Source organism: Elephas maximus, chromosome 23, assembly GCF_024166365.1.
Source record: "Elephas maximus indicus isolate mEleMax1 chromosome 23, mEleMax1 primary haplotype, whole genome shotgun sequence".
NCBI lineage: Eukaryota > Metazoa > Chordata > Mammalia > Proboscidea > Elephantidae > Elephas > Elephas maximus.
The window spans coordinates 29,413,986-29,439,609 of NC_064841.1; the positions used below are offsets into that span (position 1 = coordinate 29,413,986).

General features: G+C 41.3%; 1 protein-coding gene across 3 annotated transcripts in view; it reads left to right on the plus strand.

The window, feature by feature from the left end:
* The window catches only part of TNIK (TRAF2 and NCK interacting kinase), a 481,587-nt gene that overhangs the window by 383,317 nt on the left and 72,646 nt on the right, over nt 1-25,624 (plus strand). For 2 of the 3 annotated variants that reach the window (XM_049867708.1, XM_049867709.1), the window contains exons 13-16: nt 8,612-8,722; nt 10,674-10,862; nt 20,234-20,398; nt 23,306-23,545. In XM_049867708.1, coding sequence (XP_049723665.1) covers nt 8,612-8,722; nt 10,674-10,862; nt 20,234-20,398; nt 23,306-23,545 — 705 coding nt within the window. Of the gene's footprint in view, nt 1-8,611; nt 8,723-9,551; nt 9,639-10,673; nt 10,863-20,233; nt 20,399-23,305; nt 23,546-25,624 lie in introns of all 3 variants that reach the window. The other variant, XM_049867710.1, reaches the window with a different exon arrangement.

Here is a 25,624-nt window from a genome sequence, read left to right on the forward strand (position 1 = left end):
CACATTTTTGGGGGGACATAATTCAATCCATGACATGATTGTTATTCTGTTTTCTTGTTGTTAATACTTTGCTGTGTTGTGAATTCAGAGGTGCCAAACAACTTCCTCTTCACTCACCTTTCCCTGCTAGTAAAAAAGGTCTGGAATCCCAGATTTAGTTGTAAGAAATCATACCCTTAGCATGCGGCACTTGGTTCGCAATGGTCTTTCGGAACTGAAATGTTAACAAATGTTAAAATGGGCAAAGGAATGCCCAGAAGCTTGACCACCACTTGTCACGAGTACAACTGCTGCAAAACTTACATGGAACAGTCCCATTTAAAGTGAGGCGGCATGTGTGATGTGCGTTGGATTCAAAAGACCACACTGGGTTCTTTCATTCTGCATGTCTTTGAACAGAGAGCCCCTGTGTTGAGTGGTGGTTTGAGGTACTTCCCAAGGAGCCCCTGACTTGATCCTGTACCCGTTGTGTTCCTATTCTCTGGAGGCCGACTCAGTTCTTCCATAGTCCCAGTGGTGTGCCCTCTCACCACTTATGGTAGTCACCCAGTATGAAAAGCAAGAAGAGCTCTCCAAGGGCACACCACAACTGTGCTTCTTTTCACTTCCCGTTCTGAATTGTTCGTAGATTTTTGCTTCGCAATATAAGCACATCCCTGCTTAGACTCAGAATGAAGACCTTGCCAGATTGCCTGATCTCCCTCCTCGCTGAAGGTTTGGGTTAAGATGACTTATTCAAGGTCATATAACATTTTTGCATTTATTTCACAGATATTTATTTGGCACCCACTGGGTGGTCTACAGAGTTCACATCAGTGGCAGAGCAGGACCAGAATCCAGTCTTTCTATTTCTGATCCAGTGTTCTTTCCCCCGTGCTCTGTTGCCCCTCATGCCTCCCGAACCTCCACCTCCACTGTGATGTGTCACGTTGCAGCTATTGGGCATTAATCCTCAGTTCATATAATGGGAAATGTGATCTAAGTATGAGGGACCCAGGACAACTTGCACATAATGATACCTACCAGCTCTACCAGAGTGTCAAAAAAAAAACAGACTCGAATTTAACCTGAACATTTGGAGGGTAGAAAAAAAGCAGCAAAGTATTCAATCTGAAATTTCTCAAGGACATTGATGATAGTACTGATGGTGGTAGGATAGATGAGGTATCTTTCATCAGTTTGTCCACACATACTCTTACACACTGTACTTCTCACTGGATCTGCAATTGACAGAATACTCCACTAGGTTCTAGGAGCTGGGAGGTGGTGGGGCATAGAGTGGAAAAAACATGGAGTCTGACCAATTTGGGTTCCCAGCTCTACCACTTTCCAGCTGTGTGACATTGAACAATTTGCCCAAACTTATTGTGTGACTACTGACAAAGCATTGAGCCTTCCTGACAGTCTGTAAAAGAGGGAAATAATAAATGACATTTGCCCTACTTACTTACCTCACAGGACTTTTATGAGGATCTAATTAGAAGACGATGAAGTACTTTTTAAGGTAAAATTGCCATACAGGTTACAATCCTGTAGCTTTTACCAAAAGATTCCATATGCTTAGAATGTTCAGTGAACTGTCCTTAGCTATATTTGTTCTGGTGCATGGTAGAGTTTTGTTTTTTTTTTACATGAGAAAGGCAGTTGGACTGTTTCCCTTCAGGCCCCAGGCAGCTCTCTGTCTGTTACTGTAGCTCTGTCTCAGCAGCCATCTCATGAGAGGGCATGGCTGGATCAGAGCAAATTCATCCCCACCACTGGAAAAACAACTTCAGCCACATAAGCAGGATGGTATAAGCAAAGAACCAAATTACAAATCTACAGCTTCTCATGTGTCTCCTTTTGGATTTTTCCGAGGGTGAGTTTGAGGGGCAAAATGGTATGAAGGGCCAAGATTTGTTTTTCATTTGTGTGTCTGTTTATACCTTTCTTTATTCCGAAGAGGGCTTAAGGCTGTTTCCGAAGATTAATATGGCATCTAAAAAGAAAGTAAATGAGCAAATAAAGTAGATGGCAATATAAAGGAAGAGAGAAAAACAAGATGAAGCCAGGGATAGTGTCAGTTCACCAAACGCTTGCACGACCTGGGTCCCGTGAGGTGCCAGGGGTAGGCCACGCGTCTGGCCCCAAGAGTCCCAGTGACTGAGTAAAGAGGCAAACGTGAGTGGTTCAAGATTCATGTTATCCATATGGTAAGATTAAACCAGTACTCAGGTGAGCTTTTAAAAGAGAATCCAAACCTGTGTACTTATCTAGCAGAAGTTGAGTCGTGCTGTGACTAATGCCGAAGCAATATTCCTACCACAAACACAGCGGTTAGCATTATTCAGCTGTTCTTGCAGTATCGCAGAGCACAATTTTATGGCATAACAGGAAAGTCTGGCTCATAAAGCCATTTCTACAGGAGCCAGAGCCCCCTTGTGCAGGTGCACAGCTCTGCTTAGTCTAAAGAGTCTACGAAGAACATTTAGAGAACCAAAGGAAAGATGGACTCTAGAGCCATTCAGAATACATATTATTTCTACAGCTAGGCCTTTAATAAGAATCAGATATTTAAGAGTCAGGCCATATTCTCTGGCAAGAACTTAAAGAACAGAAATTCTGTTCGTACAGGCAAATTGGGATAAATATATCATCTCTATTTTTTTTTGCATTAACGTTCCCTTATTAAAATTAATCAGTTCACATACTTGAATGTACAGTCACACAACCTTTGCCAGGAGGTGGCATGAGGGAACCCCCTGGGGAGGATCAAAACTGTCCTAAAAAAAAAACAACTGAAATGGCCATCAGTGGATGAATGGATAGACAGAATGTAGCATATCCATACAGTGGAATACTACTGAGCCATAAAGAGAAATAAAGTTCTAAAACACACTGTAACATGGATGAACCTTGGAAACATGCTGAGTAAAATAAGTCAGTCACAAAAGGACAAATATTGCATGCTCCCCAAAAGACTCCACCAAATCCACTGCCACCAAGTCGATTCTGACTCATAACAACCCTACAGGACAGAGTAGAACTGCCCCGTAGAGTTTCCACGGAGTGCCTGGCGGATTCGAACTGCCGACCTTTTGGTTAGCAGCCATAGATAGCACTTAACCACTATGCCACCAGGGTATATGCTCCCACTTATATAAAATAGGCAAATGTGTAGAGACCAAAGCTTATTAGTGATTACTGGGGGTGTGAGGGAGGTGCAAGACAGGAGCCATTGCTCTGGGGGCACTGATCTTCTGTTAAGGATGGTGGAATGATTTGGTAACAGGTAATGGTAATGGTTGCACGTGATGGATGTAGTCAATGGCACTGAATTATACATATAAAAATCGTTGAGTTGGCAAATGTTTTATTTATTTATTTATTTATACCAAAATTATAAAAAAACTTTTATCAAAAAAGTCATGTTTTCCTAACACCAACAAAAGACGGGGGAGGGGGGGCCTGGGGGGCGAAAGCCCCAGTAATGCACACCATAGAAGAAGGCAATGATGACTTCAGCCTGGAAAATTTTCACAGTAGGTATTATCAATCATCCCCCAACCAGGAAAAAAATTAAGACATTTATAAAGATCCAGTATCTAATTTCAAGCGATAAAACTTGTTGGCAATGCCTGCAAGAAGATCTGAATAAAAATGTGCGTGTAGGCAATTCTATATAGCGGGAGCGACTGCTGGGAGTTTGAGAGTAGTTGGTGTAATGACACCAGAACCACGATCATCTTTATACGTAATTTGAATAAAATTTACAAATACTGCTTGATTATCCTCTTTCCCATCCCTTCCAGCTTAGACTCTTACTGCCTTATTTGATTTCCTGCCTGTCTTTAAGATGACAAATAGGTACTATGCCAGTGCCAGTTTTAGATGACTCTTGGTTTAGAAGAATATTCTCAGGCCTTCTCTGTGCTCAGCACAAAAGAAGGTTCAGGCCCATCAGGGCTGTCTCAGGAGAGCGTGGACGGACAAGGCGGTAGCCTGAGGCTCTGCAAGGCTCTCTTCCCTCCTCTTGCTACCCCATCTATAGTAGTCAATGCAGCAGATCTCGATGGTGCCAGGTGCCATGTGGGATACAGCAGGCAACAAAAACTGCAGGGGAACCTAGACCCTGCCCACAAATAGCTTTCAACTTAGATTGCAGAGTAGATACGACATATTCAAATAACTGTAACATAAGGTACCAGTTGTCATCAAGTCAGTTTTGGCTCATAGCCGCCCCAAGTGTGTCAGAGGAGAACCGTGCTCCGCAGGGTTCTCAGTGGCTGACTTTTCAGAAGTAGGTCGTCAGGCCTGACTTCTGAGGCACCTCTGGGTATACTTGAACTTTCAACCTTTTCGTTAGCTACGAAGCACTTAACCATTTGCACCACCCAGGGATATTGATAGGACGGAAACTGCCCCCAAAGCAATTTAAGAGAATGCTCTATTGTCTTCTTTTGCCCCAAGATTCTTAAACTTACCTCAGTTCAACAAGCTTTTATGTGCACCTGCCAAGTGCCAGGCCCTGTGTGAGGGGCGGGGCGTACAGCCTGAATCAAACACAGGCCTTGCTCTGAGCAAGCCACTTCTACAGCAAGAGTCATCAGGTAAAGGTGTCTCCTTGAGGCCAGAGCCTGGGTCTCTCTGACAGGCTTTGCTATGTCCCCTCAAAGGGCCCATGCACAGGAGGAGAAAGAACAAACATTTTTCCAGGAAAGGCATCAGCATCGAGGCACAGCAGCTGGAAATTGGCAGGGTGCCCTCAGAAGGTTGGGGAAGTGATTTATTTTCTCAGCCTCACCACAGGAGCTGAAGCCCTGACAAATGCCTCCATGCTTTAGCGGCAGCTGATCCAAGTGAGATCGTTATTAATCATTTGTCACTTTTGAGCGTCTTTCTCAGAAACTACAGAATACTTGGGAAGCCCGGATCCTCCTAAGTTGCAATCAATACTGCATACACCTCGTGTGGGGACCTGACTGGCATGTAATTGTAAAACAGGATCGATTCCTGGCAGAGGGGTTGGAAATGTACAAATCCTTCACAAAAAAACCAGCTAAATCTTCAAAAGGAATGATTATTTTTTTTCCTCGAGAGAGAGCAATGGTTAGCGTAAAAAAAAAAACTTGAAATGTTAGCTACATTAGGGCTATTTCCTGCCAGGAATCAGATCGGTACACATAATTATTTTATCCTCTGTGTTGGCATTGATTCACTTGGGTTGACCATTGGAAATGTCTCTGTTTGGGTCTGTAGTCCAAATTATTCATTTGGTTCTTATGCTGATGTTTTCTACTCAAGTCTTCCTGTATTATTTTTCTGTAAAACAAATAATCACATGTCTGGAACTTGACTCATTCCTGTACCCCAACATACCCCTCTTTCCTATCCCTAAACCTACTTTCCTTCTTCTCCACAGCACCATCCACCATGCCCCCTGGACCAGGAACTTCAAACACCCTCCCTCCCCTAACACACACACACACACACACACACACACAGAGTCAGCCGTTACCAAATTCTGCCTATTTGCCTATTTCTAATTTCTACTTCTAAGTTGATGTCCACTCCAGCCCTATTAAGAAGACTGGAAGTTTGAATGGTGTTTAGTCTCTCTTCCTTTTGGTTGCGTCTCCGTCCTCAGCAGAGATGATGAACGTGGACTCTCAGGCTGCCCTTGCTTAACTCATTGATAACCATGTCATTCCAAACGTGTTATCAGTAGAATGGCCTCTCACTGCTTTTTAGCTTTTACTCTTGCCACTTCCCATGGCTATAGGAGGCCTTTTGAAAATGCAAATCTGATCATGTCATTGGGCTTCATAAATCCTTTAGTGGCTCCCCATTGCCTGCAATCTATGATGGACAAATAATGTTTGATCTAGAAGCGATAGACTTTGAATCTCAAAAGATGCGGCTTCCTCAGAGGCTGTTGGAAGACAGCAGGTCAGAAGATTGAAGCAGCAGCTGCATCAGGAATGCTTCCCAATGGGCTTCTTTGTCATTTGAATATTTGTGGTTGGGTTAGCTGGGTCTCTGACAAAGAACTGTTATCCTAGAAAGCTGTTTCTCTGGTTGTGTAGAGCTAGCTGGTCAGTGTGATACTGTCACAATCCATTCTATTCAGATATCTCCTGTTTCCTTAGCTTTATAGTTAAGTGTTGTTGAGAATATTGCAAAGGAATAGACCCCTGAGGTGTCCCCTCTGAACCTCCTATTTGAGGAAGAAGAAACTGAAATGCCAGTGCAGGGCTCTGACATGAAGGACCTACAGCCATTCTCAAAAACAGTGTTCATCAGGAGAGCAGTGGGGTGCAGACCCCAAATTCTCGTAAAAAGACCAGACTTAATGGTCTGACTGAGACTAGAAGGACCCCAGTGGTCATGGCCCCCAGAACTTCTGTTGGCCCAGGATGGGAACCATTCCCGAAGCCAACTCTTCAGACATGGATTGGACTGGACAATGGATTGGAGAGGGATGCTGGGGAGGAGTGAGCTTCTTGGATCAGGTGGACACTTGAGACTATGTTGGCATCTCCTGCCTGGAGGGGAGATGAGAGGGTCGAGAGGGTTAGAAGCTGGCGAAATGGACATGAAAAGAGAGAGTGGAGGGAGAGAGCGTGCTGTCTCATTAGGGGGACAGTAATTGGGAGTGTGTAGCAAGGTGTGTATGGGTTTTTGTGTGAGAGACTGACTCGATTTGTAAACTTTCACTTAAAGCACAATAAAAATTATTTTTTTAAAAAAGTGCTCACAACATGTTGTGTGGGAAAGCACGTTGTCATGCGTGACTGTCCTTTTCATCACAGCATGAGCAACATCCATGGCCTCTCATGCTATAAATGTCTGTCTTGTCCCCCAGTCATTGGGACAACCAGAAAGAGCTCCCCCATGTGCCCATACAGTTCCAATGCTCCAGGGAAGGGAATGCTGCCCCTAGTTGAGAACCATTTCCTTCTGTAGCTGCTTAGCCTAACCCTAACTTCTGCTCCTAGGATGCTCTCCTTTTCTGAGAGTATAATGAAGAGCTGGAAAAATTATGATCTTTCTGCCATTCCTGTTGCCTCTTCATCTTCTATAATGATTGATTGAGTTCAGACTCTGTAATCACATTGCCTGGCTTTGAAATCAAGCTCCACCAATTGCTGGGCATGTGACCTTGAACAATTGCGTAGTCACTCTGCTTCAGTTTTCTTATATGAAATTGGGAGAATATAGTCATGCACCACAAAACATCCTTTCGGGCAACAGCCGATCACACAGACATCCATGGTCCCATAAGGTAATAATAGAGTTCAGAATTCCCAATCAGACAACGGGATGTAGCAGATGTAACTGGACATAGTGAACACAACAGCTTCCCACACGTAACACCTGTATCTCATGTCTCTTGTATGCAACGTGATTATGCTGCCAGGTGTATAGTGGTACAGTACATATATAACCTATAATATATATGTTTTGATAGTCCTAATAAACACCTATGTTACTGACTTATGTATGTACTGTACTTTCTATCATTATTTTAATGTGAACTTTCCCTACTTACAAATAAAAAATTTACCATGTAACAACATATGCTTCAACTCTTAGGCAGCAGCATCCGATCTCATGTATCACACACATCTTCAATGTTATAGCATTATTTCTGTTTAATTTTCTTTTGAAAATATAACCTTGGAGTGCATTATGGCTTGCAGATGCAGCAAAACCAGTACTAGTGATAGTAACGGTATCCCATATAGCTTTGCTAAGTATATAATATGGCTTGGGTCAGGTGCACCTTAGTCCTCAAAGTGACATCTTTGCTTTTTGATTGAAAATACCATGGCTTGGGTCAGGCGCACCGTATAATATGGGATTATATTTCACAGAATGTATCATGGATGTTAAGTGTTGCAAGACTGTAATAATACCTACTTCAGAAGACCGTTGTGAAGATTAAATAAGATAAAGCATGTTAGGCACTTACCACGGTGTCCAGGGCCTGGCAATTGTTCAGTAAATATGAGATGATGATGATGATTCCTGAGAGTAAGGGTGTTACTCAAGTGGGAAGTTGAAATTGACACTTCAAAATGGGTATTCCAGAAAATACAGAAAGACAGCAGGGTGAGAAAGGGTAGTTGACTCGAGGGAAGTCAGAAAATTCTGTTACACCCTCAGCCATTATCTGTATAGCCTTGACTATGTCACTTTGCTTCTCTGATTTTTGCTTTCTCTATCAATGAAATGTTTGCCTTACATAATGTGGAAAGAAATGTGCTTTAAAACCCATGTAATGTCATAAACAGTTTGATGATATTTAATAAGTAACCTATTATACGTTAGTGTGTTCTTCTCCTGTTTTGAAAACTCCCAGTAGCTAACTGGGAGAATGTGCTTTACAGAAACTTCTAGGTCAATATATAAACCTGGAGGGTCTATGTACATGGTCAACAACAGGGTGTCCTCCATCATCCTGTCCCTGTCAATGGTTCCCCCAGTAGATGGGAGGGGAAGAGACTCAGAGCATTCAACATCTCTCCTTCATAGTTCATGTCTTAGTTCTGCTGCTCTTCCTGCTGATGTCCCGATACCCCACCTCCAGTGCCTGCGTCCCTCATGGTTGTCTGCTTGTTCCCCACAGCAACAAAGGCGTGAGAAGGAGCTGCGGAAGCAGCAGGAGAGAGAGCAGCGCAGGCACTATGAGGAGCAGATGCGCCGGGAGGAGGAGCGGAGGCGGGCAGAACATGAGCAGGTACAGTGGGACCAGGTACTACCGATGGCTCAGAGTGGACTCCAGCACCTGGTGTCACTGGGGTGTGCGTCGCTTCCTCTTAGGACTGCTCAATTTAAGCAGGTTTTTACTCTTCCTCAAGCAACTATTCTTAACCTATTCAAGCAGTCAAATGCACAACCTTGGCAATGCCCACTCATTCAACCTTGCTCTCTACCCAAGCCAGAGTCCCCTGACATACCTTCATCTTCTGGTTCTCCTGACCCTGCATATCTGCTTTGAAGGCAGCACTGAAACATGAATACTAACCAAGTCCTACTCTTTCATTGCTTCAGAAGAGATTTCTGTTCCTGCCATCTCTGGTCTCCATATTTGGGTCATTGATGTAGAGCCCTCTCTCTCTCCCTGTTAGAATCGCATTTTAACAGCACAGAGGAAGTCCGTAGGGGGGTTTACTTACAAAGACAGCACCTGATGGCATTGAATAATTGGCTGCACAGGAACCTCCGAACTTTACAGCATTGTTAAGTCCAGGTAGCCCGTAAAGAGGGGAACCTGTAATGAAAAACTGTAAAACGTAGCTGGGTTTATGAAAATTGAGTCGCAGCAGTGAAACTCTGAGCCATTGAGTCAGCTGCTGCGGGTGGAGGGCTTGTGCTTTTGACTACGTTGAAATGCTTTTGCTTTGGTGTGGCATACTCTTCCTGTTTTGTGAGGAGGTGTCCGGGTATTTTTTTCCCTCCTTCCTTCTACACCTTACTTGGCAGCTCTTGTCACCTTTGGAATTACTGGTTCTTTTTCTCTCTCTTTCTCTCTGTTCCTCTGAATTCTCTGCTGCCCACCTCTCCAGGAATACATCAGGCGACAGTTAGAGGAGGAGCAAAGGCAGTTAGAGATCTTGCAGCAACAGCTACTGCATGAACAAGCTCTACTTCTGGTAATGGGAAAGCCAAGCACCAGCTCCCCTGCTCTGTGTTCTTACTGTGTGTCTGTCTGTCTTGTGTCCTCCTTCCAAAAGAGGGTATCCTCCAGGCCTCATGTACCTCCCAAATCCCATAGAAACAGAATGCATTTCCTGACCTAATTTGCCAAATCTTAATGCATTTAATATACACCTTACGCATTCTTTATTAATTCCACCTATTTCCGAAACTTTAACATGAATCCAGCCTCCTTATAAGTCCAGAGTGTTTTCAAGACCCACTGTGTTTATTACAGAGGAATTTGTAAGGCCATTTACAACATGCTGGAATACAATCACGGCACAATGCCCCTTTTCCATAAAAACCACTCAACTTTACAATCACGTTTCATTTGCAGACTATTAGTTTTACCCTTACGATGGGAACATTTTGTGTCTTGCTCGTGCAGTTTCCACTTGAAGTACTTTTTTATGATTATTGCACTGCTTTCCAAATGGACTTCTTTGTGTATCTTTTTTTTTTAACTGAACTTTTTTACTCAGTGGCATTCTGATCTTTTTGTTTAGTCTGTCTATAAGCTTGTTAATGGCTTTTTTTGGTCCAAGCTTTATAAACAAAAGATGACTTAGGCAATATCTTTATTTATTTAGTTTTGTGATTAATTGTACATGTTTCAATGGTTTCATTACTAAATAGGAAACAGATGGCTCCTTAGAGGGCTTGTGCACTGACCATCCCAGTGCCCTCGTTATTGCCACTTTCTGAGTTACAGTTCATCAGGGACAAGTCACTTTGGTGGTATTCTGTGGGGCTTTCCATTAAAGCAATAGTATTTTCATTAAATGCCCACGTTCTTGTGTTGACGCTCACCTGAGGCTGTAGCTTATATCTATGGCACACCCTGACATCATCCTGTATTTCTGCTAGTGTTAAGGTCCTTTGTTATTTATCATCACTTTTGCCTCCATTTCGTGCTTAACTGATCCTGGCCAATGGTTTCTGTATGGTGATTTGGCCCTTTCTTCCCTCCTCTTCCACTATCTGCTCAGGAATATAAGCGCAAACAATTGGAAGAACAGAGACAAGCAGAAAGACTGCAGAGACAGCTAAAGCAAGAAAGGGACTACTTGGTTTCCCTTCAGCACCAACGGCAGGAACAGAGGCCTGTGGAGAAAAAGCCACTGTACCATTACAAAGAAGGGATGAGTCCTAGTGAGAAGCCAGCCTGGGCCAAGGAGGTAAGTAAGGAAGTGTTGCCAAGAAATGGTGGCCAGGCTTTTGGCTATCATGCATTCATCTAGTACAGGTGGACAGGTAAACTAATACTTCAGAGTTAGAAAACAACTCATTGTGACACACGCTTTGCTTTGGAAGTAACATAACTATTCTTCTGTAGAAATAATTATCTCTGTAGAGAAAAGATGAGGTGCCTCATTCCATCTGTGGTTCTTGGTATCCAGTAGATTTTTGTAAGAACAACAGGAAGTAGAATAATCCTTTTCTTTGTAGGAGCCCAGCTGAGTTTGTGGTATGATGATTTTTAGTGACTCTATGTAAAAACGTGATTTAGGACTCTGGAATTGTAGATATGGTCATTTCCTGCCCGTACATGGGCCCTGTTACTCATTGTTAGCAGTACACTAATGCTGCCCTGCTCTTCTGTGGTGCTAACTGTTGCATGGTTGACCTCAGACTGGTGGTTGTAGTATTCACTTATAGGCTCAGAGGTCGTTTGTATTTCTTTGGCAATTACTTCCAAAGTAGTGGTCCTTCATTTGCTCAGCTACCAAACTAAAGAAGGATTTTCCGAAACTCAGCTCTATAATTAGCTATTTTAAACATCTAATTGAAATTGGCTGGGCGGGGGGGAGAGGTGATAAGCAAACAAAGTAATTTAACTCTAGCCAAGACCAGCCACCCTTCCAGAAAGACATTGTGTCTGCTCACGCAGGTAACACCCTGGTTTTCAATTCCATCATCACTTGTGGGGCCTTTATTTATGGCAATTTCGTTTATTTTCCTCTCAGCTCAATTAGTCACTTAAAAAGATAGGGTTTTTGTTTTTTGGTTTTGGTTTATGCTTTAGATAGTTATATTATAACATCTTTAGATATTTATAGCTAGAGCTTTTTTCAAGTTATCTAGGCTACAACATTACCAGAACCAGATTTGTATCACCAGATCCTACTTTTATAAAAAATATTTCAGTCTCTTTTACTTTTCTCTTCATACTTACATATATAGGAAATACTTGAAATGATGTTATCCTAATAGTAATGATGGGTGGTAAAATTTGTAGGGGGTTTTAAATTGTACTTTTATGTAGTTTAAATCATTTATAATGTTGATATACTGTTTTTATAAAAGTAACAAAGTAATTTTTCTTTTAAAACTCAAAAAAAGTTAATCTGTAGAGAAACACTTTTGATTCGAGGTGGAAAAGATTTTTGATCACTGTCCCTCCAGTCTATAAATATGATCCATGGTTAGCAGTCTGTAACTGCTGCCTCTTTCTCTTAGGTCAGTAATTCAATTTTGTGATCCTACTCCCAGGTACATCAACGACCCCTTAATAATCCACCTGTTCTTCCATCTAAGCAGAATCACTGTGCTGTTAAACAGCAGCTCACATGCTTCCTGGCTGGCAGAGATGTGCCACCTTCATCTACTGCTAACCTCCTTTCTAAACCAGACTCCCAGCTCCTGACCTTGACAGGTATTCAGAAAGCTGAAAAACTAACCTCTACTAAGCTAATGCCAGTAGCACCTACAGGGATTGATGATTCCAAATTAAGACTCCTGTTTAAGCATCACTCACAGAGAGATGGACCAGCTTGTCTTATTAGACTTGGTCTTGAATAACAACAACTGAAGCCTCAGGAAGTCTCAAGGACCATAGTGAGATCTTCAGAGAGATCTCACTCCCAGAGGTGTAACCCAACTTGAGGGTTAGGATCTAAGGTCATTTGTGTGTCCTTTCCAAACATTTCCGAAGTGACAAACCCCCTATTGTCCATTACTGGAGTTAAGGAGGATCTTAGAGACTCCTGTGGAGCCTGGACCAGGAGGGCTGTGAATTCACACATCTTTACAAGTGCCTCAACCTAAGAAACACTACATCACTAAGTGACCTCTCCTTGATGTGTGACCACCTGGCCTTCACTGTTCCCAGTCCCAAGCATGAGCTTCGGAGAGGGACACCTCCAGATCCCATTGGAGAGAACCATCCTTCTTTGCAGAGCATCCGAGAATTCCTTCTTGCCTCTTCGTAGCTTCCTCATGCAGAAATGTACCAGAAAAGAAAGAAGAGCTTGGAGCAGTTCAGCCTCTACGCAGAGGATTTGAATTTATCCTCTTTGAATTCATTGTTTTCTAGTTACTGTCTGTCCTCATCACTAAATTTCCTACCATATCCTCTCCGTTCAGAATTAGTTCACGGTTCCCAGGCTTTCAGAAACAACGGCATTCCTGGAGGCAAGTGTTTGTAGGTGTCATCAAGGCAGTTTTCTAGATCTCTTATTTCCCCTAGGCTTCCTCACCAAGCTCCTAGCAGTAAAAGACACATAGCACTTGGGCATGCAGACAGCATGGCTGTGTCATCAAGTACTCCCAATGTGGTGTTCCCTGGCCACCATAAGTCTGGGCCACCTCCAGTGGGTGACATCTTCCTAGGTCCCTAGCCTTCTGGCAGTTCGTGGCTCTTCCTTTGGGCTTTATGCACTTCTAGATGTGTGTGGGAACATTCTTTTGGGATTTCTTATTTAGTCCTATCCTCCTGGGTGTGGTTAACATAATCTATCTTCCAACTAACTGTCGGTCTGTTCGCGAAGCAGTTCACAAGCCTTAGAGTGGGTGTCCATGTCCCATGAGAAAGATGAGATATTAAGATGATAGAATGAGTGACAGGGCTAAATTGGGGATCAGAACAACTGGTGTACAAACAAGAGCAAATAATTGTCTGCCTTGGTTTGATTCATCATTTTAAACACCTGCTTTTTCTTATGGAGGCTGAGAAAAATGGGAATAAAAATGAGTGTAAGAATTGTTATCTTGATATTTCAGTGCTTCTCATGAGCAGTATACAAACTTTTCTTCTAAATCATTATTTACAGATCTCTTTTCTTACACTAGGGAGGTAGGTGGGGTTCAAAGTAGCCAAACAGTAACATATGTTTTCAGACTTTGGATGTGAATAGAATTTCTGGCTTATCAGTAATTATCAACTGATGAAGTAACCTGGGTTAAACTCTCTTTTGGAGGTAGAATAAAAAGTACTATTTTGTTTTTCAAATGAATCTTTTGCCAGGATCTAAATTGGAAACTATCTTCACCAGGGATGACTGGGTAGACATGCCCACACCACTCTCTCCTGTGATACAGGGTTTGGGCTTTTTTTTTTTTTGTCCCATGTCCATTGATCACTCAGCCACCTTCCACCCATTTCAGCCTCTTCTGTAGTCTGCTCCATCATTTGTTTTCTAACTCATCACTGTACCTTTTCATCAAGATGGTTTTCTCCTTTGAATGTTTCCATCCACTTACTTCTTCTCTTCCTTCGTTCAGATCGACAGTTTTTCATCAACAGTGTCATGTTGTAATGCTCCATGCTCTGTGCTTTTGTTTCTTCATTTTGTAAAACAGAAGTGAACATTGCATTTCTCATTACCTTTGTCATTAATTTGTTGACTGCAGTAAGAACAAATGAAAATATTCGATCATTTTCAAATCTTAATGAGCCCTTCTCTGCCTCCTTTCTATCTGTCCTGAATGTCACATCGGCTTTATTATTTTCAGATGTCAGCCAGAAAGGAACAGTAATATATCTGTGTTAAAGGGGGAGAGGGATCCTCACCCCTTTCGGGTTCATTTGGATTTACTCACTGGGCTGGCAAGACTTGGTCTAAATCTGCCTGCCACTTCTGCATTGGGGTGGAAGTCACATTTGTTTGATGAAAATGTCAGTATGGCCTGTTAAACGTCAGCAGAATTTGGAGGTCCTTCTTCCTTCTGTCACATTTTGGATGGAAATTCCTTTTTTCTTCCTTCTATTACTTAAAATGGCATGTGATTGTCTGGGCCTGGCAACAACTGTTCACCCCCTCCCCCATCACTTCTCTCTCTCTCTCTCTCACACAGACACACATTTCCTTTTTTATTTTGCTTCAGCTGTAGCAGTGGCAGAATGCTCTGTCTACATGAGTGTTGTATGAGTTTCCATTTTAATTCTTTCTGACACTTGGTGATACATGCCAGTCATCTGGCCTCAGTTTTATTTGACAAATGATGAGAGTCAAGATGTCTCTTTATTTTCCACCAGCCCCTTGGACTTTGAAGTCCCTATACATAAAAGCTCCTTCACTCCCATTTCTCTGCTCTATACTTATATGTTTTTTCCATGATCATCATTGTGTATGAGGTTCCCAAACTGCCATACAGAGAGCTTATAGCTCTGCTCCCATCTTTCCTTAGTTTCTGCTTCTCTCTCTTAAGATTTCAGGTAAGAGAGACCTGGAAGGAAGTACTAAGAAAAATGTTTTGAGTTCAAGTTCTTCCTCTTTCTAGCTGTATGACCTGGGGCAAGTCTTCTAGCTTTCTGGAGGCTCAGCTTCTTCATCCGCACTCCTTTCTCACACTTGGGAGACTCATGGGCAGTAATGTCTGTGAATGTGCCATTTGAACTGCAGGCACTGTTCAAATGCAGATGAAATACTGGTAGTCTCCAACTTACAATGTATTCACGTTACAACGAACCGCACTTAGAACGGCCTGTTTTGTGCATCTTACCATACAGGGTGACTATGAGTCAGAATCAACTGGATGGCATCCAGTTTGGTTTGCAGGTTTATTGTTAGTAATGTGTACTGCATACACTGTTGCAGCACGTAACTTGCTAATGTTAAAGCATTAGCAAATGTTCACTTACAAATGTTGAAAGATCAGATTTATAAAGATACCGATAATAAAAGGCAATTACAATGAAAGCAGAAAAAAAGAGGTATTCAACTTAAGTCAGAACCAACTTACGACAGAGTCATCGAAACAGAAACCTGTCATAAGTCGGGGACTATCGGTATGTTATTCAACATAATTATGTTTTGTTTTCAAGGCCATCATAGTCTGCAAGGAGTAAGCGTTTTGTCTCTGTTATTTCCTGTTTAGATTTCATATGGGCAGGTCACGGGTACCTCCCATCATCTCCCCACCTCTCCCCAGCGACACGGGTATCCTTTTCATTCCCCGTCACAGCTTGCTGAGGGTTATCTTCATTATTTTTAAGTGATGTGCTCCATTCACATGGGGATCTAGACTCTTCTCCGGAATCACTGGTTAGGAGTTGGTCTTGAAAGATTACTCTGAGACCCTTAATCCTGAGACAAGATTGCATTTTAAACATTCCATACCAGTGAGAGTCTCCCCTGTCCTCAGGGTGCCTCAGAGAAGGGGCATCCCCAATCTTGCTCTGTAATCGTCTGCCCCTGTGGTTTTGCCAAAGGACGTGATGACTTAGCTTTTTATAGGGCCAGTGAGCACAGGGTCAGAGTACCTAATGAGCACTTGTAAGTTATTTATTAACTTTTTGCTGTTTCTCCAGAGTTGCCAGTAAAGACAAAAATCAAACAGTTTGGTACAGTTGGAAAGAGCAATGGAATTCCCCTATGACTGTGTTCAGTTCACTGTACATTAGCCCTTAAGGAAAACCTTCTAGAACCTTTGCAGACCACACCCACCCTACACCACAATAAAACCTTATTAAAAATACACCCATATGACATGGTAAATGTATTTTTCCTGTCAACATTTTTGAAACTATTCCTAGAATTTTATTTCTCAGCAAATAGTCATTATTGCATTGCAGCCTGGAAATTATTTTCAATTCTTCAAAAATTTTAACAATTTTCATTGATAAAATGCTTCCTTTTATACATGTTTAAATATATTTTTATTTATTTTGAAGAATTTTATGAAACCTTGTAAACAACAAATGTATTTTCTGGCCTTCTGTATTTGTTTGGCCAATGGACAACACCGGTCTTCCTGGAGCAGAACTTTCTCTCTGAGACCACTTTTTTCTTTCTTCCTATAATGCTATAATAAATAATGTGACATTTCTGCAGAGATGATCCAGACCTCTCCAAAGTTATTTTGATGTTAAAATGGTCCTTTTAAGGATAAAAAAAAAAATTGTTTTTATAATGAAATTGATCTGTCTCCCCTAATCCTGTTCTCAATATTCATGGACAATCTCATCCTCCCCTGCAGCTAGGAAATCCTTTTAACAGGTAACTTTCCTTGGTGTGGTCTGGCACTTTGACTCCATGTCTGATGCTATCAGAGCACCTTTTTGTGGTGGTGCTGGTACTTGGTCTCCTTGGCAGCAGGAGGTTGGAGCAGGGGCTTGTCTGATAGACAGGCTTTCCTGGGTATCCTGTAAGGTGGATTGAAACCCATCTGGATTGTGTCTGAAAAAAAGAAAAGACTTTTTTTTTTCTCACTCACATACCCATCTCTTACTCAGTTAAGTGACATAAGTTGTGATGACTCAGGGGACAGGCCTTTGCCCAGTATTGAAGTAATCCCAAGAGCCCACTCCTAGATACACTATCCAGCTTTCCCCCCTGTCCATCTGGGAAACTTATTAGGAGAAGTACCTCTTCAGAGTTTGATTTGATATCTTTGTTCCAATACTTAAGATGTACGTTCGGTGCAAAAGCACTTGCAGCATTCTCTTCCTAAAGACTTTAGGGCAAGGTTATCTTGAGACAAAGTATATAACCAGATGCCTCATTGTTGCACTCTTCTCAGACATTTTCACATTTCTTTGGAAAAACTCCAGCCTGGGCAATTTCAGAACATCCTGAAATAATTTGTGAAGTTTATAATAGATTAGGTCCCTGAATGCCACAAATGGTTTGGACGTGACTACTAACCTGAAGATTGGCAACTGTTAACCTAACCCAGTGGCAATGCGGAAGAAAGGCCTGCTGGTCTGCTTCCATAAAAATTACAACCAAGATGGCCCCATGAATCAGTTCTACTCTGTAACGCATGTGGTTACCATGAGTTGTGAAATTAACCCAACAGCAACGGGTTTGGAGATTTTTTTTATATATATTAGATTATTTATCTCATATGTTTTAGAATGATACAGACTGAAACACACTAATGGTAGGACTCTTAGTAAACACTGGGTTCCTTGTCATTCCCCTAATAGTGGTACATTAGTAACAACTGTACCTGACTAATGAAACCCGTGAAATGCCTGCAGAAATCTCTGTCCCACGTTCTGCCTTGTTCATTTACTGACGGCTTTAGGCCCTGTGAGACTGGGAACTGTCAGAAGTGAGGCCGCTGCCTTTGCAGGTTCTTGATTCCGGCAGTTGCCGAAAGAATTCTTTGTCTCAAAAATGGCCTCTTTGTTCAAGATGGAGTCTTTTGGGACAGACTTTTCTACTTTTGTTTTTAATGTGCTTTCTCTTATCATATGTTCTAAGCTGTCTGAGTGTATTTTACAGTTCAAAATCATAACACAGGTATTCTTTGCTGAGTGTATTTGGTTGCTGCATTTCCAGTAACAGGTGACTGGAGTTTAGGTAGTCAGGTATTTATTTGAAAACGTCTCTGGATCTCAAGTGTCTGCGCTCAGACAGCAAGGGTTTGGATAGCAGTTCAGATAGTGAGGGGTGCTTTTGCTTGTGATTTGTATAGGAGCAGTCTTCCCTGGAACTGAGGAAATGGCTGATACTTGACCAATTCCAGCAGCCTAGAAATACTGACCTTCTTTCCAAGGAGTCTGGTATTTGGAAAAGCAATATATTGCATACCTTGGTCTCAGTTTATCCATTGCTGTCTGTGATATTTCCTCTTCTTTGTGGTCGTATCTCAAAGCTGGCTTTGTTCTTTTGCCCAGGGCGATAGTCCAGTAGTCACATAATTATTGCTGGTATAATACACACGAAGTATACATGTTCTGGTTTATATTCCTGGCTTTTTGCAGCTAACCTTATTTGGTATGTGGTAAGCTCCCGGGGCGTGGAATTTCAAAACCAAAGTCAACTGTGTGACAGCTAATTGTGTGTCCCCTGCACAGCCATGGTGGGGAGGAGATGTTTAAACTACCCCTAAGGAGAGACAGGAAGGCTGTTTTCTTTTCTGTCCTATATCTACGTGTTAAAATGGTTTGGGGTAATACGACAATTCAAGAAACAGACTTACGTTATCTGTGAGACTGAGCCTGCCTCTAGCAAGATTCAAAGTGGAGTGAAGATCAGAATAGCTCTTTTGAACTTTTATTTCAAATTGGGCAGTAAAAGGAATAAAGGCTCTCAGCTGTTTGATACCCAAAAATATGTAGATAGACATGATTATCGAGTACCTACATGTGGGCTCCCTGACAGGCTCTCACAATACTCAGATGATGAGTCAACAGAAGAGAATCGAGGCTCACATTGAAGGGTCAGGAAGGCGCAGAGAACAGTTCCATTGTCCTGGTGAATTTGGAAAGTAAACAGTCAAACTGACCCTTCAAAAAAAAAAAAAAAAAAAAAAATGAAGGACAGGATGGATCTGGAAGAAAAGTCCTGGGCCACTTGAAGTTGCTGAAGACCTCACATCTGTTCTGCTGTGTCCATCTTGTTTATTTAAATTTCCCTTTAAAATTGTCCTCTGTGATAGTCTGCCTGCTGTAAACTTGTGCTGAGGGTAACTTTTATCTGTCAGAAGGGCAGTCTCTGAGAGCACATCCCAGTGTTACCTGTTTGGGGCTGAAAGAGATTCTGGAAGGAGGGGAATGACAAGAAGATGAAATGGCCTGAGAGGGGAGAGGGCTGAAGGGGGAAGAGAAGAGAAGAAGCAAGAATGAGAACCCCGTGTGGAGAAACAGGGAGGAAGAAAGAGGAGAGCAGGGCAATCCATATTGGAAGTGGAAAGAATGAGGAGGAGCAATGTATTTTTGGGAGCAGGGAGAGACAACTGAAGAAAAAGAGCCCCCAAAAGACAAAAAGAAAATGATACAGGAAGTCTGTTTAAGACAGGCCATGCTCATTAAGATGGTGCCAGGAACACCCACTTGCCTGTCAGTGGGACATGTGAAGAAATGGAGGGTGAGTGCATCGAACTTCATCCTCTCTTCAACCCCCAGTTGTTCTTCCCCTCCCTATCCTATGAGTCAGGGAGCACACCAACCCAAAGCAATTTTCTATTTTTCCTGAGCAATCTTAATGCCTACCCCAGTTTACTCTGATTATCTGTGGTGCAGCCTGTTGCCTCATTGACCCCATGGCTTTGGGACCATTCAGCAACATAATATCTAATCAGTGCAAGATACACCTTTAAGCTGATCTCATGTTCCCAGCTGCCGGAAATAGCTAAAGGTCATGGGAAATGGAGGGGTGATAGTCTGGGCATTATGTGTTTTTTGTTGTTCAGTGTCTGTTCTGTTAGGAAAGAACGTTTTCAAATTCTAGATGCAGAGCAGAAATGAAGATTTTTGGCTTCTTAAAATGAAATGACCAGAGGGGCACAAAAATGGCTGTGCAGGGGACTACAGGAAGTCCTTGCTAGGAAATGAATCGACTTCTATCCATTGAGGCTCTCTTTTTATTGCTTCTAGGTTGAAGAACGTTCAAGGCTCAACCGGCAGAGTTCACCTGCCATGCCTCACAAGGTTGCCAACAGGATATCTGACCCCAATCTACCCCCAAGGTCAGAGTCCTTCAGCATTAGTGGGGTTCAGCCTGCTCGGACACCCCCCATGCTCAGACCGGTGGATCCTCAGGTACATTCTCCCCTTCATTCCAGCAGGCATTACAATAGGATGTAGAGTAAAACCTATTAAAAACTCAGGAAATTATAACTTGGATTCAGAATAAGACCAATCAAATCCCAGTCCTTAAAATATAATATATAGTAATATAGAAGGCCCTGCTGAATTTGAAGGGTAGAGGAAGGGCTAAGAACGAAAAAAGCACCAGCCTTAACTTAAGGTCCACCACAAAGTCACTTCTTGATCAGCTGGCCTCTCTGGAGACTCACAAGTGTTTCTTCAAAGTGGAAACAAGCATCTGTTCATAATTACCAAAACTAAAATTCTGAAGTACCTTTGTTATATGGTAACTGGTATATTATCTTTGTTCTTTGGTAGGTTGATATTAGCCTGAAATTAGAAACATGAAATTCTGTTTTCTAAGGAAGCGGCTCTCAGAGTGTGGTCACTGGACCAGCAGCATCAGTATCACCCCACAGCTTAATAGAAATGCCGATTCTCAGGCCAACCCCAGACCTACTGATCAGATAGTCTGGGGCAGGGCCCAGCAATCTGTGATTAAACAAGGCCCCCAGGTGATTCTGACACACTTTAGAGTTTGAGAGCCACTGTTTTAAGCAATTTAGGAAGAAAAATACGACTCCACTTTCATGAGAGGAAGAAGTGTATGGAAGTTCTAGGGGACTTTTAAAATGAAATATGAAGTGAAATCAAGTGTGGAATTCCATGAAAAATAAAGGTAATATGGCTGCCTTCATCCAAATGTCTTAAATTTCTTTCAGACATCTACCATGTTTTAAGACTTACACAAAATATTTTGAGGTCCCCTTTGAAAATGTAATGCTATTTGAACAAGAGTTTAAAAGAGTGGTGATGTTATCAAGTATTCTCAGAGTTTAAAATTGCATTTAATAAAATGAGGTCCAAGATTTTTAACCACTGATCAGCTTAGCATATCTTCCCTCTGGTTGTCTTTATCTGTATACAATTCTTTCATGCCTAACCTCTAATAGGACACATTTTTATAGGGACTTCTCTTTAAACACACAAACTTTGTCTTTTAAAACACCTGACTTTAACTTTATGCCCTGTAAAAACTGAAAGTAGAGAGGGAAAACGTATTTTGTGGAAACAACCCTAGGAAAAGGAAAATGTAGATATCCCGTGATAACTAATTGGGATAAGCATTCTCCAGCTACTTCAAAAAAATTTTTTTTTGGCCCTTTTAAAGTGAGTTTGTGTTTTACACTAGATATTTTTTAAATGTACATTGTTCTAATGCTAACATTTAATATATTTAGTGATATTTAGCATTAATTACTATAAAAATATTTCAGGTTGATGCGAACATTCAGCAGAGCTAGACTTTAGAGATTTTTTCTGAACTGTAATTTAGTAACATCCCAACCCTAATACCTCAGACCAGAGAAGAATCTGACAGGTCCCTTACATGAAGCAGATACTAAATGAATGTTTGTTGAATTAACAGTTCAACTTAGAGAGTGTATAGATTTTTGTCCAGTCAAGATTTATTGAATACCTCCCACATGCTAGGCACGTCCTAGACCCAGAGACATGATGAGGAGCAAGACAGACATGGCTCTTGTCCCCAGGGAACTTACTGTCATGAAGTGGAAAGAGACAGGTGTTAAATGAGCACTAACAAGAAAGTATGAACAGTGTTATCGGGGGTGGAGGGAAGAGCACTACACTCTAGATTTTAATGATTTGTCTTTAAAAGCCATGTTTTCACCAAAAAATAATGCGTCTTCCATACACGAACAATATCAACACATGCCCAGTTGGGAGACTTACAACTCTAAAAGCAACATACTGGTGTTGAAAGATATATAACACCATAGGTAGTGAGGCAGTGAGTCAAAAACAACAGCAAGACATTTAGAGCCAGTTCACCAGAAAGCAGAGTTAGGCATATGAGCTCTGGGGGTACAATGTTGTTGTTAGGTACCGTCCAGTTGGTTCCAATGCATAGCGACCCTACATACAATAGAAGGAAACACTGCCTGGTCCTCCACCATCCTCACAGTCATTGCTATGTTTGTGCCCATTGTTACAGCCATTGTGACAGCCCATCTTGTTGAGGGTCTTCCTCTTTCTCACTGACCCTCTGCTTCACCAAGGTTTATGACCTTCTCTTGGGGCTGGTCCCTCCTGATAATATCTACAAAGTACGTGAGACAAAGTCTCACATTTCTCCCTTCTAAGGAACCTTCTGGCTGTACTTTTTGCCAGTCCACGGTATATTCAATATTCTTCGTCGACACCATAATTCAAAGGCATCAGTTCTTCTGTCTTCCTTATTCATTGTCCAGCTTTCACATACATATGAGACGATTGAAAATACCATGTCTGGAGTCAGGCATACCTTAGTCCTCAAAGTCTGAAATCGAATTCAGGCTCCCACACACATTAGCTGTGAAATCCTGGCTGTCAGTTAACCTCTCTACCTTATATTACTAGGTGTAAAATGAGGAAAATAAAGTGTTCACCTTTTGCTGGACTTAGTGTGTTAAAAAATTTAGTGTGGTTCTTGCTTTACAGAGCAATAGCACTCTGTAAAGTCAAGATTTGGAGATTTACTGTAAAATATATTGCATTGCTGGTCAATAAATGCTTATAAATATAGTTATTGTTATTATCATCACACTTATTTTAATAACTTCTTAACAGTCCAACTAAATCAACCAACTTGGTGCCAGGGACCCTGGTTTAGCCCCACACATAGCTCTAAATTGAAAATTATGAAGAACATTTTAAAAAGCGTGCTATAAATAGCTATGACAGACTCTGTATAGTCCAGTTCTCATGACCTAGAGCTTGATTTACCCCCCAACTGATTTGAGATACTGGCTGATTTCTCTTCTAATATCACTGCTGTGTTGTTGGTTTGATGCTTAGATCCCACATCTGGTGGCTGTAAAATCCCAGGGACCTGCCTTGACCGCCTCCCAGTCAGTGCACGAGCAGCCCACAAAGGGTCTCTCTGGCTTTCAGGAGGCTCTGAACGTGACCTCCCACCGCGTTGAGATGCCTCGCCAGAACTCGGATCCCACCTCTGAGAACCCTCCTCTCCCTACTCGCATTGAAAAGTTTGACCGAAGCTCTTGGTTACGACAGGAAGAAGACATTCCACCAAAGGTAATACTACTGGAGTGTTTTTATCATCATCATCTTCATCATCACCACTGTTCCAAACTTCGTAATGTAATGAGGAATGTGATAGTGCCAAAGCACCTTCACATCTGTTTTGGTCCCTCCTCATCCCAGAGCCTAGGATTGGATTGTCATCTATCATTTTCTCCAAAGAAATTGAGGAAATTTCTTTGAATTTTAGATTCAGGTAGATTGAATAACTTGGAAGCACATATCCAAACCCATATTATTTTACCACCCATATTAAGAAAAAGAATAATGTATGTATTCATTGCCAACTAAATTTATGTCTAGACAAATTGAAAACTCCCAGATAAAAAGAAAATTCAATTATTCCTATTTTTATCAACACAAAGTAAAACCATATTTCAGGTGTTCAAAAGGTAGTATCGATCTTAGCACATTTTAGTTGGCACCATTAAGGAAAGCTCCTTTTACTCCAGATCATAATTTCATTCCAACCTTCATTAATTACTGAGGATAAAATTATGGGATGAAATGACCAACCATCCCACTGGACAGAACAAACGCCTAGATTTGGTTATTTTGTTTTGTTTATTCCTGTGCCAAATCAACAGTTATTCTAGGACTGTGTATATGGTTATAAACAATCTGGAAGTCTTACAAAATGCCAAATAAAAAATTTTTCATTTATAATTTTTTAATTTTGGTAACAATATACACAGTCATACACCATTTCAATAGTTTCTGCATGTACAACACAATGACATTGGTTACATTCCTCAAGTTGTACCAACATTCTCACCATTCTTCTCTAAATTTTTCTACCACCATTGATTTAAACTCACCTCTAAGCTTCTCATCTAACCTTTCAAGTTGCTGTTGTCAACTTGATAGATAATTCATTAAAAGAGCACAGTGATCAAGGCAAACATGCTTTACTTATTAAGATAAATTATTTTTTGGTCTAAAGAAGACTTCAGGGTAAAATTTTAATTTAAAGTTTAAAAATGTATCTCAGGGCAATAGTTTCTGGGGTTCATCCAGCATCGGTGGCTCCAGAAAGTCTGGATCCCATTGAGAATTTAAAATTTTGTTAAATACTGAATAAATTTTTGCATTGGATTCTTCCTGGCTCGGGAATTCCCTTTCTTCTGCGCTCAGCATAAGGGCTATAGCAAAAGGAAATTTCTACCGGTTCCAGAAAACAATGCCATTGTCAATTCCAGAAAATAGTTGCCACTCTGGTTTTCAAATATTTCTCCTAGTTTTCCCCCTCAAAAGGATATTATACCAGAATTTCCACTGTTTTAAAAATAAATACAGCTGATAATGGCTTTTTTTCTTATTGGTGTTTGCTCCTTATGGAACTAGAAATGCCACCAGAAGAGCTCAGGTAGGGAGCAAGGTTCAATATGAAAAATAAGGTGGGCAGAGGGACAGACAGTCTCTGAAAACATACACACATATACTTATAATGCCAGGAGGAAAATGTAGGTCATTTCAGAGATTTCAGGTTTTAATAATTCATTAGGCTTTTTCTTTTCTTCAGGTGTTTATGTTTATCAAAAGAAAAAGGAAAAAATAGTAGTAGTGACATTTATTTTGAGCAGGTGATAGCACTGAGGTGGACATTCTGCTTCATTTCACTGACTCATCTTTTTAGGTCTTCATCTTAAAAAGAAGTATAATAAAAAGTTAATTTTATAAAACAGATAAAGGATGCTGCTTTACATTGAAAGTAAACTTTTTTAATTAGGCTTCATAATTTGATTCCTTTAAATAATGGACTCACTTGGTCTACTTGTATTTAATTTCATTAAAAAATGTTTATATACTTGAATTCTACCTTAGACCCTTGCCAGATGAGCTAACAATACATTTTCCTACTGTAACTCTCAGTCTTAGCACTACTCACACAGTCTTATTGAAGACCCTTCCAGGATTTTCAGTATTAATCCTCTTTTGTATTACATTTGTAAATTGACCTTCCAAGCCACAGCATTTTGTTTTATTTTTTAATTAGTAATTGCAAGTTAATTAGGAGGTGGGAACATTCAGGATCTGTTGCAGTAGGTTCTCTGAGCCCCCATGTGGCTTATG